General features: G+C 31.1%; 1 protein-coding gene across 1 annotated transcript; it reads left to right on the top strand.

Annotated features, from left to right (window-relative positions):
• The first annotated feature begins 245 nt into the window (after positions 1 to 245).
• On the top strand, positions 246 to 16,183 carry LOC131944238 (deoxynucleoside triphosphate triphosphohydrolase SAMHD1). Its single transcript, XM_059304776.1, has 20 exons — positions 246 to 688; positions 1,660 to 1,686; positions 1,868 to 1,889; positions 2,060 to 2,825; positions 3,052 to 3,116; positions 3,388 to 3,528; positions 5,864 to 5,896; positions 6,899 to 7,063; positions 7,171 to 7,262; positions 7,365 to 7,412; positions 8,322 to 8,514; positions 8,903 to 8,986; positions 10,255 to 10,359; positions 10,448 to 10,574; positions 11,250 to 11,293; positions 11,632 to 11,792; positions 13,898 to 14,007; positions 14,689 to 14,735; positions 15,460 to 15,609; positions 16,094 to 16,183. The coding sequence occupies exons 6-20, from the start codon at positions 3,514 to 3,516 to the stop codon at positions 16,181 to 16,183; spliced, it is 1,464 nt and encodes a 487-aa protein (XP_059160759.1). The 5' UTR covers positions 246 to 688; positions 1,660 to 1,686; positions 1,868 to 1,889; positions 2,060 to 2,825; positions 3,052 to 3,116; positions 3,388 to 3,513.
• The last annotated feature ends 93 nt before the right edge of the window (positions 16,184 to 16,276 follow it).

Here is a 16,276-nt window from a genome sequence, read left to right on the forward strand (position 1 = left end):
TAACACACCTGTTTCACGATTACACAAACCAGGAACATGATTGATCGTATAACTGACCTCCAACAGAGCGTAACGTGCATTGCTTTATTCTTTCTTCCCGGTGCTGCCTATTAATCTTGCCTACCCGTGTTGTTAATGTTTTTAGCAATGCTATTTATATCATTAGATTCAACGTATATCCTTCTGCTATAGTTATTATCAATTTTTAATGGTAATCAATAGAACTACAGGCCGCATTATTGAGCGATACAACGTGTAAGCATTTATTAAGAGAAGTATTCCAGGGTGTGTTCTGTGGAGGAGTTTCAGTTTGACGGTTTCAGTGTGTATGTTTTAGAATGTTGGTTTCCTGAAGAGGCTTACAGAAGGATGGTTTTAAGATGACGAATTCAAGAATATAATTTCTGTCAGAACTGGGGCTTTTACAAGTTCGAACCGTGAAGCACACAGTATTAATTTTATTGTCCCGTTTCGCACAGCATGGGAGCTAAACGTATTTTACGTGTTGCAACTTGCTAGCCCAGAGTTTCTGCAATCAAATAGCCCGTTATTGTTTAAGGAAAAATCTATATAATTGGTAATCGATATACCAGGCCTACCAGAACTCACGGCACTCTATACATACATGTGGCGGCCACGACAGAAGAAGCCTAACTAAAGATGTTAACGTAAAGGTTAAACACTGAAGGTATTGTAAAAACATTTTTATACTTATTTGTTACTATTATAGTGCTCTTTTAAATTTGAGTTAGTTTGTAGTGCCTAAAACTTTGAAAATTTAACAATATTTAGTACAACGGTTATTGTAGATTACTAAATATATGTTGTAAAGTGAAGATAAAAAGAAACTATTATTTTATTAGATGAATAAACATTGTTTACAAAACAAAGCACATTCAGTCTAATATCGAAAAGTTCATTGTTAGTAAACAAGAAAACATTTATTTTAAATGAATATTTAATAAACACAATGAGCTAACTGATACGTTTTAGCCGAATTTTCATCTTTCTACTTTGGAATTTACAATCTTGTTTTATTTCATTATAAATTAAGTTATACATCGTAATTAAATTGTAAAATTAATTGCAAAAGTTAATTTAATATAATAACTGTTTTTACTTATTATGTAAATAATTTGGTTTTTCTAATAGGTATTGCTAGCCTATGTTTTTTTTTAAATGTGTCGGATTTTTTTGCTATTTAGTTATTTCTTTGCTTTGTCACTAATATTGTTCAACGTGTAGTAAAGCACATTGCGTTTTGACCAATAACTTTTTTATGAAATATTTTTTCTCAAACAAGTGTAACATAAATTAAAATATACAGGCCGATAGTTCACGTGTGACGGGTACCGACGGCGAGTACGTTAATAATTGTCTTATAATTAGCTCTTATTTGTTAAAGAATTTATACTATTTATTTAGTTTTTAAAAAATTATAAAAAACAATACAGAGCTGGTTTTAATTGATATTATATAATAGGAACAACAATTTGCAACATGTTGCGCAAAAGACATGTTTAGACATAACTTAAAACCTAAACGGAAAATTCAAGTTGCTGCCAATAAAATAAACATTGAAAAAAATCTTGTAAGTATTTATATGACTGATAGAAATGACGTGGATTTAACTTTTTTTTAATTCTTTTTTTTTTACAGCGAATGAGAGATGGCTGAACAAGAGTCGTACGTAGATTTATGTTTAAAATTAGTTCATGTTCTTTAAGGTTGCCCTAAGCAGCTCACGATCTTATAACATTCAAATACCGTAATAATTGCCACTAATGTACGTTTTGTTAAACAATAACTGTTTAACTAACTTAAATGTGTTTCTTTATGTAAAGTCGTTCTATAATTTTTTTTTCAGGCAAAATAAAGTTAAGAGAAAGGTAATGAATGCTTTTTAAATTATTTTTACTTATGGATTAATGTTATATTGATCTTGTAGTGTAAAAAACATTTTTTTAACAACTATCCCGCGAATCAACACCACCTGATTTGGATATATGTAACAGTTTAACCTAGTTATAGGCTAATCTACTTGTATTAACTGAATCAGATATTCAGGGACCCAGTCCATGGCGACATCACCATACACCCAGTTTGTGTTGCGATTATCAACACACCACAGTTCCAGAGACTTCGATCAATCAAACAGCTAGGAACCTGCTACCATGTGTACCCTGGAGCTACACACAACAGATTTGAACACAGCATAGGGCAGGCGAAGAGTTTTATAATAAAAATTTTAAGTGCTTAAAAGATTACTATAAAATAGAAATAACACAGTGTTTAAACACAAAACATAACCCATTGCCCCTATTCTACTATGTCCTATCATTTGTTTCGTAGCTAACAGACAATATTATACTTGCACACTCTCTGTCGTAATCTTACAAGTCTTCATTCTGTCTCAGTTTTATTCTTTTACCCGGTTCTAAGACCTTATGACCTTGTAACATGATCTTTTCTTCTGGGTTTTTGAATGTCTAGGATTTGCATGTATAAAGAAATGTGGCCACAGCACACTCACTCATTAGCCTTGATTTGTTTAAATATATTGAAATATTATTAACGATATTTAATTACCAAACAACACTATTTATAAATCTGAAAATAAATGTTTAATTATGTAAACTTAAATCGTAATAGTTACCTAATTATGATTGCAATAACTGTCATCTGATGAACTTTCGCTCATCTCCCCAGAGTATGCTATTTGGCAGGTAAATTTGCAAAATGTTTGAAGAAAAATCAACCGGAACTAGAAATAAAAGATAACGAGATACTGTGTTTAGAAATAGCTGGACTGTGTCGTGGCTTAGGTTCGTGTTGTTGAGGTGTTAAATTACCCTTCATTGGCAAATAAATTATGTTTATACACAGCTGCTGTTTATAACAAAAGTCATCACTGTAGCTACTTCTCTCATGTACTTTCTCTCTCTCTCTCTCTTCTCTCTCTCTCTCTCTCTCTCTCTCTCTCTCTCTCTCTATATATATATATATATATATATATATATATATATATGTGTGTGTATTTATGTATTTTAGGAACAGGTCCATATTCGCACGTGTTTGAAGACGCATTTTTACCGAAATCTGGACTCAACTGCAATGTATTGCAAGTTCTATTTGTTTAAAAATTAGGCTTGTTAAAACTAATTATTTATCCCGTTTTGCTACGGAATTTTAAACTTAAAAATACAATTACGCTGTAGAGCGAAAACCTGGTCTTTAATATTTGTAATTAGCTACATATACCTATATTTCGCTAAATACAAACAATGCCCCACAGAAACAACTAAGCTGTATTTTTCAAACACATTTACGTAGTTCTTTTTACAACAACTCATTTTACAAATAAATATATTTGTTTTGTATATGCAGCTTAAACAGATTACATTACAACTTTTTAACTACATTTTGAAACAAGAAACAGTCATAAAGGCATTTAAAGATTACAAACTTGGAAATCCTAGTGACACAAATAGAAATATCCTTTTTATAAGAAACATGATTCTAGCAGAGGTAATACAATTAAACTAACTTTATTATTTTCTATCATTAAATTGTTGAAAACGAAACTGACATCCGTATAGATTACTAATTTTATTTCCGTTTCCATGATTTAAATCAGGAGTCTCCAAACTTTTAAGTCCGAGGGCCGCATTAACTATCAAATTTCAGTTCGGGGGCCAGTTAGTTCCAAGCATGTCTTTGATTTTTCTGGGCAAAGTTCCTCAGCCACCTCCAACAAACGTTTTTTCCGTGGACAAAAAGATATCCGCGGGCCGGATGAGAGGACCTAGTGGGCCGCATCCGGCCCGCGGGCCGTAGTTTGGAGACCCCTGATTTAAATGTTAGGGACGTGTACAATACAGTTCAGAGAAGATATCTGGGAAGTACAGTAAGCCAGAGAGGTTAGTCAAGACCAAAGATGGAAAGATAATACCTGATGCGGAAGGACAGATGAAGAGCTGGGCAGAACATTGTGAAGAACTACTGAATAGACCAACACCAGAGTGCACGCAAGATATACCAACAGCTGAAATTAATCTCCCCATAGACTGCAACCCACCTTCAAAAGAAGTGATACATAAAGCTATAAAGCAGCTGAAAAATTGGAAGGCTCCGGGAATAGATGGTACACCGGCAGAAGCAATGACAGCAGATATTGAAACTAACACCACACTACTACACACACTCTTCAAGAAAATCTGGGAAGATGAACAAATACCAGTGGAGTGGAAGGAGGGACTACTCATAAAACTTCCAAAGAAAGGAGATAGTGCATGCTCTAACTATAGAGGGATAACAGGCACAGTGTTCAACAGAATATTATTAAACAGAATGAAGGAAGCGATAGATCCCCAGCTATCGAGATCAACAGGCGGGCTTTAGGATGGAAACGTCATGCGTAGACCAAAAAGCTACCCTGCACATCATCATTAAACAGACCCAAGAGTAAAACTCCTCTCTCTATATTAATTTCATAGATTACGAGAAGGCCTTTGATAGATGGATAGACATTCAATTTTTGAAATTGTTTAGACACAATAGGGCGCCACAGAAAATAGTCAACATTATCATGTCTTCATATGAAGGTCTGTAGAGTAGTGCTTGGCCAACAGACTACAGGGGCCTTCCCAGTACAGACTGGAGTAAGGCAGGGTTGCCTACTTTTGCCATTCCTGTTCCTGCTGGCCATAGACTGGATTATGAAGATGTCAACAGAGAAAACGCGAAACGGTATACAGTGGACTCTGTGGAGCAAGCTGGATGACATGGATTTTGCTGACGACCTGGCCCTCCTTTCTCACACACAACAGCAAATGCAAGATAAAACCAAAGATGTTGCTAATTTTTCTACATGCTTGGGCCTGAACATCCATAGAGGGAAAAGTAAAGTTTTTAATGTCATTGCATCATGCAGCACCCCTATAACATTGGCAGGAGAAGCCCTAGAAGAAGTGGATAGATTCACTTACCTTGGAAGTATTGTTGATAAGCAGGGCGGGACAGAAGCAGACATAAATATTAGGACGGAAAAGGCAAGAGCAGTCTTCAACTAACTAAAAAATATTTGGGGTTCTGGAGATTTAACCCTTGGAATATAAAATCCGGATCTTCAACACACTAGTAAAATCTGTTTTACTCTATAGAACTGAGACATGGAGAATAAGTAAGAAGAAAATACAATCATTAATACACTCATGCCTCAGAAAGATCCTGCGAATTCGCTGGCCTAAAACCATCAGAAATGATGTTCTATGGCCACGGACAAATCAACTGCCAGCTGAAGTAGAGATCCTCCAGAGAAAATGAGGATGGATTGGCCACACACTCAGGAAGCCTGTATCCAGCATAACAAGACAGGCCCTCACCTGGAATCCACATGGCAGGAGGAGGAGAGGCAGACCAAGAAAGACCTGGAGACGTGACCTGGAAGAAGACACCAAGAAGATTGGATATACCTGGGGACAGTTTGAGAGACTAGCCAAGGACAGAGACGCCTGGAAAGCTCTTGTCAGCTGAATATGTCCCAGAAGGGGCGACAGGCAAATCTAACCTAACCTTCCATGCTTTTACTAATTTTGTTCTGATTACTCCGTCGGATTTTTTTTCTTTGTCATTCTTTAGCGACACTTATTACAATACACATATGTTGCTATTTATATTGTTTTTCAATGTAGACTTTGGAAAATTTACGATATTGAATATTAAGTTGAATAAGTTTATTATTATGGTTTTAGTCATTTATTTAGAGAAGAGAATTATTTTGATCTCTAGTTATTTATTCATAAATTACAAAAATATTAACCTTGGTATAAAAATTAATATTTAAATTATGTTTTCAATAAAGAAAATACCACAGAACAGAAGATTCTTGTATGAGGTAAAAACTATTTCTTTATCTAATGAACATTATTATTTCTCTAATCATAGTTTTTGGTGACTGTTAGTTATTTAAAACTTAAAATAGCATAACACACCGTACTTTACAAAACGAGAATGTGGAGATATCGATAATGGATGTCATAGGTATTTGATAATAAATTGTGAGTTCATATTCCCTTTTAATGTAAACCGAATCATCAGAATAGAATGCACAATTAAACATGTGGACATAACATTTATTTTAACTTTTGTAAAATGGAATATATATATAGGCCTATATATATATATATATATATATATATATATATATATATATATATATATATATATATATATATATATATATATATATATATATAAAATGTTCATTTTTAAATTGGAACTCACCAAGTTATTTACACAAGGTACCTTTTACATAATTGTTTAAAAATCAAAGGTAAGGTTTATCTACATATTATTTTATTTAATCAACAATTACCTTACCACTAAGAATCTTGTTCTCGTTGTAGTTGGTAGACGATGGTCCTCATATTTTGCTAATACTATCAATGACCAAAGTTCTGCGTTAAATTTCACTGAAAGTATTAAAAACATTAAAGTTACCAACCAAGGCACAACAGTGCCAGCAATAGAGATGTTTTCCTAGTGATTAGAAAATAATAATTTGTGGTAGATGCATTGTATAAATGTAAATTATATTAGAAAATGTATTTTCGCTCACATGGCATAATCGATGAGTTGAAGTTGTACTGCAGTTAATACACTATACATATTATTATTTAAGAGCACTGCATTTACAATTATTGTTTTTTATTTTAATAATCTTATGAATAAGTGAGAGTTTATTTTCAAGATGCAGAAATGTAATGTGAGATATTATTATGTTTTAGATTAAATATGCAGGTTTTATTTGTATGTGTGATAAACCAATATAAATTTACACGAATACCACATTACTTAAATTAAGCACCACATGTTTTTACTAATTATTTAAACATAGATAATTTGCGATGAAGGGACTGGGATTGCAGTGCACACATTCGACTACCTGGCTAGAGATTGTTATCATCTAGGTTTTAAAAACTTGTTCGACCACAAACGTTACATGAAGTTTGCTAGGGTCATAAATGTTAACGGCGCGGAAAGAATTTGTTTACGAGATAAGGTTGGTATACTTTTGATTCTTAAAATAGGAACTATTTTTGCTTATCTCTAATATCGTAAATCATTTCAAATTTTATTTGTCTCCTCGAGTAACTAACTATTTTTCAGGAAATAGCAAATCTATATAACTTGTATTTCACCAAATATACGTTGACAAGATTTGCTTATAGACATAAAGTAACAGAAGCAGTTCAGCTCATGTAAGTTTTTTCTTTTACTATTTTGACATAAAATATTTGTTGCGCAATAAAATGTTATGTTTTTTTAAATTTTTACCTTTATTTTAAAATATTATATTGCAGGTTGGCAGAAATGATGGAAAGAGCCAAACTTCGTCCTTTCTTTAAATTGTAAGAATAAGTAAATACTATGTGGCTTAAATTGTGATAGAATTTAAATTAGTTACGTTTTTAATTTATTTAAGGTTATTTGCATTAGTTTTCTACATATTTGCATTAGTTTTCTACATATTAAGTATTGCACTTACTAAATGTGTTAGCCTTTTAAATTTTAGTTGAAATGAAAATTTAAATGAGACTATTAACCAGGTAACAAAGCCAGGCTATTATTCCATACTATATATATATATATATATATATATATATATATATATATATATATATATATATATATATATATATATATATATATATATATATATATGATGTTATATATGACACACAGTGTGTAATTGACAAGTTTATTTTACGCATACCTTACATTTTTTAATTACTCGGAATGTTTTGCGGTAAATAATATGGAAAAATAAATGCATTAAGCTAATATATGGTATGTATCCAGATATTAATGATATTTGTTTAGAATTTGGCTGTAAATTTAGTTTCATAATATTTTCAATGGCTTTAATTTTTTTTTCGGACGACGTCAACTTTTCTGTTGTATGTAATTATCTCTATGTTTAAATATTATTAAAATGAAATAAATACACATTGATCTTAAACTAATATAATCCAAAAAAACAAACATCATCGGACAAAATATTTCAGATAATATATATTTGTTACAGTAAATATATTAGAATAAAACGTTTCGACAAAAATTTAAGACATATAAATGAAAGTGCACCGTATGTCAGAAAAATATATTAAAACAAAACATGTTAAGAATTGTGTATTAATACCGTTTATATGAAAACGAGATATTTCACAGATTATTTAATGATTAAGAAATTTTAACAAATATTACTTTTAAATAGTTTATATAATTTTATATAACCATAAACTATTTAAAATTTACAGATCAGGTCAGACAATAACTAGTTGTTTGGAGGATGCTGAAGCCTATACTGCACTTGATGATAATATTATATATTGGATAATGGATACTGAAAATACAGATCTAACAGCAAAGGAATTAGCTAACGACATTCTAAGCAGAAAATTTTATTATTGTGTTTGTGAGAGTCAACCACTGAACAACAAATGTGTGCAGGTACCTAACTGATCACGATAAATATTTGTTTCATTAAGCAGATAGATGTAAAACATGACCGTTCTCCACACACACCCTCCGTGTGAGTTATTTTTAGATATTACCTTTTGTTCTGGCCGATTTCGTCCTCAGTGAACGTTGAAAATGGAAACAATGGCAGTTTATTTGTTTTATTTTTAATACTTTAGTATACTTACCGTGTGCTGGTCCAGTTAAAAATAACATGCACATACGTTTAAATTATTGTTTAGAACAAAAGAAACAACAATACAGTAACATTATATACACGAACTCATATTAGATGAATAGTTTACATTGGAATTACTTACTACATATATTTTATTCAGATAGTGCTGTATTTATTTTTAATGTACTTTATATTCTAAAGTATTCTATGACTGTTGAAGAAATTACTCAAAGACTCATAGGAGCCGGTGCAAGAACATTTGAAAATGGAGACATTATAGTGGAGGTATGACACCAAACATTAAATTTTAACAATGATATATATATATATATATATATATATATATATATATATATATATATATATATATATATATATATATATTCAGTTATATATTTTGTAGCAATTAACTTTGTTCTCTTTATGGTTTCTTATTAGAATTAAAATTATTCTGTTATTTTAATATTCATGCTAGTTTTGTTTTTATCATGTACTCAAAGTTTTGTAGATTAATTAAAATCAACAACCTTTTATAGAATTAACCAAGAATTTTGTCCCTGCTAAGCTAATTTTAATTTTTAAAATTTTCATCGTTTTTTTACTATCACGTATTTCAAAACGTATAATTAGTGCTTAAAAATGAAAGTGGGGATGTTTATAAAAGATCTATATCATTACCTATTTTTCTTTCCATTATCTACACTCGCATTTAATAGAATGGCAAAGCGCTGAGCCGACAATGTTTAGAATAAAAAGGCTCTATTGATGTCCGGATGCTTCTCTTCAGCTCGATGCACAATTGTTTATAATTAGTTTATTTTATTTTTAAAACTCATAAAAGTATTAGTCTGCAACACTCGGTAGTTTACGATATAATAATAAATATAAACAATATACACTCGCTATTCTATTAGTATGATTTGTTACTTTCTATTTCAATGGCGTGCAGTATATCTATATATATATATATATATATCTATATATATATATATATATATATATATATATATATATATATATATATATATATATATTTATATATACCAAATCCTAATTAAAGATCGTAATATAATATTAAAATAAAAATGTTGGTGGCTCTTTAAAAACTAGGAAATTTTGTAAATTGTAACTTTTGGTTCATCTGTCTCAAAAGGTAGCCGATCCCTGACCTAGCTGTAACAGTACACGCGTTATCGTGTTTACAGACACTAATAAACACATACATGTACACACACGGACAGAATTGAAATGTCCAGTTTTTCCGACTCAATTACACGTAAAACACAGAAATTTTGATAAATCTGGATTTATATTTTTTACCCTATTAAAATAAGACCCCTATACTCCGTATATGATGAAGTACTGAGAAGTAAAACGGTGAAAACTGTCAAAATTTCACAAATGTTTGTGCACGATTAAAATACTTCCTCTATACTCTGTATACGAGAAAAGTAAAAAGCTTATTTTTATTATTATTTATGTTTAAAACTATTTCATTATCCAATTTTTCTATAAACGAAAATTATTTAATAGAAACATTTTTAATTTCACAGAAAAAATATTTAAGTTTGAGAAAAACAGACCCACAAAAGTGTAGGGCTATTTATACATACTCAAAAGCAAATCGAGATGAAGCTCAAGCAATACAATATAATGAGGTAATGTTTTTTTTTTAAAAATAAAATAGGAAAACATAAAACGCTGCATCTTATAAATGCAAATAAAAATGTAATATACTGTTTTCAGTCACAAGGAATTTTAAGTTTTGGTGAAGAGTCGGAGTTATTAATACGTGTTTATATTAAACAACGGAACGATGTTTTACAAAAAAACGTATACCAAGCATTTTACAAATGGATCAATTTGCCACAAGGTATTTTATTTAAATATACATTTAGGTTTCATACGACATAGCTATCTTAAAACCTACAGGTTAAAATTGACATTAGTAGAAAATATATACAGCAGCTTAACTATAAACACTAAAGATAAATTGTAAACGTTAGTACGCAATATCGAGGGTATAGAGGACAAATGCACTATGTCCATTTTTTAGGTCAAATCAATGTACATTATTACTGATACTGTAAATAATACAAGTTACAGGAACACTTATATACAGAAAAGTAGAATGCAAATATTTTATGAATGTTTAAACATAATATTTTGCACCATTTTAATATTGGAATGAGATTTATAAACTCATTTTTCTCGAGATTATGTTTTTTGGACATACTGTGTTTGTCTTCTATTCCCCTCGATATGTATATAGTTTAATATATAGAGCCTCGTTTATATATATATATATATATATATATATATATATATATATATATATATATATATATATATATATATATATATATATATTATGTATATATAGGCTATATAAATATTTCCACTCAATGAACACTTTTTTTAAAGGTGCGAAATCTGAGGGCAACGAAGATATGTAATAAAAAATTCATCTATTGACTTTATTTTGTCTTTCAAAGATAAAAAAAAATAAAGTTGTTTCAGATAGTTTTATGCAAGTAACTATTTTTAGGTCTGCCTGCTTCAATATCTGTGGGAGGAAACAAGAAAAATAAGGTATAACCGGCTTGTATAGAATAATCTGTAGAAGGTATAATCTGCTTGTGTAGAACAAGCTGTTGAAGGTATAATTAAGTTGCTTCTACTCAGCATGCCAGTATACTTCACATTTTTGATAATTTCACACAAACTATTTGATTAGGTATTTGCTCAAAAAAAAAACAGAAATGATTTTTAAATTAAAACCCACAATAAACACAAAACATGAAACTGCATAATGAAATAAAAAAAAGCAAAGGTTTAAAACGATTGCAGTAAAATTATTAATATTACAGAATGAATAATACATTTGAAAGAATCGCTTAACAATTCACACATTTTTTTAATGAAATCAGATATTTAACGATCCTGTCCATGGTCACATAGAGATGAATGCAGCCTGCTTGAAAATTATCGATACAGCTGAATTTCAAAGACTGAGAAACATAAGTCATCTTGGAATGGTATATTTCTTATATCCTGGAGCCTCACACAATAAATTTGAACACTCTTTGGGGTTTGTATAAGACTTTGCTATTTTGTTAGCATTTAGCATCGAACTGCAATAGGGCTGATCTAGTGTGTATTTTCTCTGCCACATGAAAACCAGAGTCAAAGTAGCAATGATGTATTTTATTTTTATAGCTGTGTGTTTTAATTGTGTGTTGAGATTTAATGATTGACGAAAATTATTGTTTGAAAAAGAAAAACTTTAGATGTAATAGAATAGTTATGCACAAAAATTAACGGAAAGAAACTGAACAGTTTCGATAGCAATGTATGACAAAAAAAGAAAAAAAACATTATTCACCTTTTTTTTCAAGTTTACAAGATTTTATTTAAACTTGCTTCCTCTGTCTGTCTGTCTATCGTGCTTAATGCTTCGTCATCGATCGAAACTGCCGCCGGGCTAAATTTCAACCATTTCTAACTGACCGATTCGTTTCAAACTTGGCCCGTGGGTCGAGACCCAATGATAATGCAATCTGACGTCAAATTTAACAGAATAGAGGCGAGCGAGTAAAGTACTCAAGGGTATTCGAGAGGCCCATTAAATATTTTAAAAATTGTACACGGCGTAGTTACAATTAATATGGTTATAAAATCCTGCCTGTCTTGCTTTTTTTTCGGACTTTACTATAGATTGGATTTATTTGATGTTTTTAATATTTTCGGTCACTAAATAAAAATAAAAAAAAACCAAAAGCAATTTGGTTTTCAAGTGTAATGGCGACATAAACAATGGCATCCTGCTATTCGATAGGCTACCATACATTTTATTGTACACATTGTAAGCGAAAAAAAAGGAAAACTAGGTCAAAGGGTTTAAATTTGCATTGTTATTTAAAAACATTATCAGCATCATTGTAAACAAAACAAAATATGATGAGGGGCTTTCAGAAATAGATCACGGTGTTTTTGTACAGCCAATCAATGTTTGTCTTACGAAAGTGAAACAACTGGTTATAACTTAGGCTTGTTGAAAATAGATATAAATGTAGCCTTAAACTCATAAAAATATTTTCAAGTTCTCTGGATTTGAAACTTCTAAAACATCGATTCTAAAACTATTGAATTTCTGATTTGTTTTTAGGCTTAAGTTTTTATTTTTTAATTATTTTCACGGTCGCTTTGTTTGCAAAATCTATAAAAGCTTATTTTAATCCATGTCAAGCACATGATGGAAGGATTCCCGTTAACTTAGTCGCCTCCATTGGTTGGTAAATAATTTTTAAAGAATTAATGAAAGTTCACAATATAAAGACCATTTACCGCGCTATTGTACGCACAATTTTCCTGTTTTTTTAATGCGCAATGTAAGCAGTAGTTAATTATTATTTATTTAAAGAAAAGCATTTATTTTCTCCTTTTTTACAAGCTTTTATTTAACTCACTTCCTCGTCAGTCGTCAGTCGTCAGTCGTAAGTCTAGACCGAAACGCAGGAGTGAAAATTCGGACAGTTCTACTTGACCGATACGATTCACATTTAACACGTGGGTCAAGACATGAAGACAATGCAATCTGAAATTAAATTTGACTTAATAGGATGCCTAATTAATTTTTTATGAATTAATTAAAATTTGGACTGAATTAGTAGGCATGTCTATCCAAACCACACCGCACGCGTCATCACCTTCAATAGCTGCGCCATCACGTTCAATGGCTGCGTTCAAAACCCATTGCGCGCCTACTGAACGTGATGTTCAGTAGGCGCGCAATGGTTTTTAGTCATGTAACTCTATTGTAAATAAAACATGTAAAGTACTGACAAAAGAATTCATAAAAAACGTTTTAATAACAAGCTTTTATGTAATAATGCACTAAAAAGTAGAAAATAAATTATAGACTACTATTTAAATAACTAGAAAGAAAAGCGTGGGTGTCTTCCTAAACATTAGTGTAGGTATCCAATAGATACTAAAGTGACCCACGCTTTTTTTTCTAGTTATTTAAATAGTAGTCTATAATTTATTTTCTACTTTTTAGTGCATTATTATATAAAAGCTTGTTATTAAAACGTTTTTTATGAATTTTTTTAGTGCATTATTACATACAAGCTGGTTATTAAAACGTTTTATGCATTTATTTTATTCACTAGTTTGACTTAAATCTTTGAACAGAGTTTGTCATTTAACTGGTCAGTATATACAGGAATTACAGAAAACCACTGCAGATATTGATGACAAGGATATATTGTGTTTAGAAATCGCTGCACTATGTTACAGTTTAGGTATGTATGACTGCAAACAACTAAATTAATATGAAGAAACTTTATAAAACACAACGAAAGGTGATAACGTAATTTAAACACTGTTTTAATATAAGTTAATAATTTTCAAAATATCAAAATCAAATTCATTAAGAATAATTACTTTGTTATTATAATACTAATATTTTTCGCGCAAACGGCATATTCATCAAATTCGGACAAGCGTCTCACGTGAAAACGTCAGGCTAAACGAAGTATAGAGAAAGTCTTGTAATCGTGCAAACAAAAAAGCGAGATTTTCACAAATCTCGACGTTTTAGGGCTCCCCGAGTCGGAAAAACATACTTTTGCAATCTGGTCCGTATGTCTGTGTGTGTGCATATATGTTTTGTAAACATTACCCTACTCAAAGGAAATTCAAGTTATTTTGCCTCAGAAAAGATAAAGCTAATGCGACTGTACATGAAGTTTGGGAAATGGAAATATAAAAAATTACACAGCCGAGGCTGCTTGGGTTAGTTAACTTCTAGGTATGTTCCGGGTGGGCTTACTGGGACTTTTTCTGGCAGCCGATCTCGGTATTTCCGGTGTCCACCTCTGGCTCTATTCTTGTAATCAATTGATTAACGAATGGCATATACAAGAATAAAAGCATAAACATCAATAAATATAAACATGCACTTTTCGAAATTTTAAAAATAGGTTCACTACCCGATGGTCTCTGGTCTAATGAAGAAAGAGCTAAAAAGGTATGCTGTATTTATAAGTATATAATTGTATTAATAAGTAAGTAAATGTGTGATACGTAAGTGTGTTTGTATTTATGTAGGTACGTGTTTAGCAATAGATATAGGCTTAGGTGTACCTGTAGGATTTGCTGTAATGAATACATTCGAAAGGACACAAGTTAAAATATATTCTACGAGCCGACCCGCGGCATATCATACGCCGCTATTTAGTTGTTTTTTCTACTTTTCAGTTATTCATAATTTGTGAATTCGACACAACTAACGCTGCCACTGAAAATATTTCTTTAAAACACTATAAGTAGCTCGTAAAGGACGATAACCCTCCCCCCTCCTCCCACCCCCCTCCGTTAAAGTAAACTCCACTTAGTTACCCCCACCCCCCCTACGTTTAAAATCGTTTCAAACTAAATTATCTGCCCCTAATAGTCGTCACTAAACCGGGCTCTGTTTGTAAACATTTGGAGTGAACCACAGCTCACCAGACCATGTAGGGGTGGGGGTGGTAGGGAGCGCGTTTACAGCTTGTTTTCTAGCGTCTCCCAGAAGAGATTTTATATATATAGATAACTCTACAACACAACTGGTCATTGTCCTTTTTCTGCAATGTTTTAATTGATATTTATGTAATAGTATAGTATTTTTAATTGATTTGTTTTAACCATCAATACAATCGATTATATAGTCATTTTCTGAATCATATAAAATAATTTTCTTTGTTTTTTAGACTGAACAAGCATCAGCAAAAATGTTCAAACACTTATTAGAAAATAATAACGATATTAAAGTTTGTCTTGAGCAAGAAAATGGATTGGAAGCAAATGATCTAACTTTCATAACGGAGTTAATTAACTCTGTTGAACCTACGGGGTCTACGGTATGTTGGATCGTTTGTTTGACTACAATACTGGATTAGACAAAAGTCTATCCTACAAATATTATAGAAAAAGTCCCCAGAGAACAAACAAAAATACACTTGGATTTTCCTATTCTTCCCACCACACTAGCACTTCACACCACTTCTGCCACACTTCAGATCCTATGCCACACAAAGTACATGCAAAATCCCCACTTCTTGGTAACAAGTAATGCATTTTTCTATAATTTCACCTTGAATTGGCAAAACATTATCTGTTGTGCCCTTTTCGCCCATAACCGACACTGGAACTATAAATGCTGACACTTTTCATCAAGTATATACATATATACACACGTTCATATATTATATTATATTTTTATGTAACTAGACTTTTAATTGCGAATTCGGGGACGTGTGTGTATATGTGTGTATTCAAATATATCCGGCGTATAATGTATCGATTGAATGCATTTCTAATTTCTGTTTTTTTTTTAAATTTTAGGCTTGGCCCTACAAAGGAAGACCTGAGAGTAAATCCTATTTATATGAGGTAAGTGTGATTAATGAGAATTTAAAACTCACTTTGCCTTAATTTTCAATTTTAAAATATATTTAAAGGTAATTAGCATGTATTATATATATATATATATATATATATATATATATATATATATATATATATATA

This window comes from Physella acuta, unplaced genomic scaffold (genome assembly GCF_028476545.2).
Source record: "Physella acuta isolate Inbredline_101_S28 unplaced genomic scaffold, ASM2847654v3 ptg000486l, whole genome shotgun sequence".
Classification (NCBI taxonomy): Eukaryota; Metazoa; Mollusca; class Gastropoda; family Physidae; genus Physella; species Physella acuta.

What these genes read in the sequence shown, in the direction of transcription:
- LOC131944238 (XM_059304776.1), top strand. An exon ending in ATGGATCAATTTGCCACAAG is followed by an intron (nt 10,575 to 11,249) that starts GTATTTTATTTA and finishes AACTATTTTTAG; the next exon opens with GTCTGCCTGCTTCAATATCT. An exon ending in AAATTTGAACACTCTTTGGG is followed by an intron (nt 11,793 to 13,897) that starts GTTTGTATAAGA and finishes ATCTTTGAACAG; the next exon opens with AGTTTGTCATTTAACTGGTC.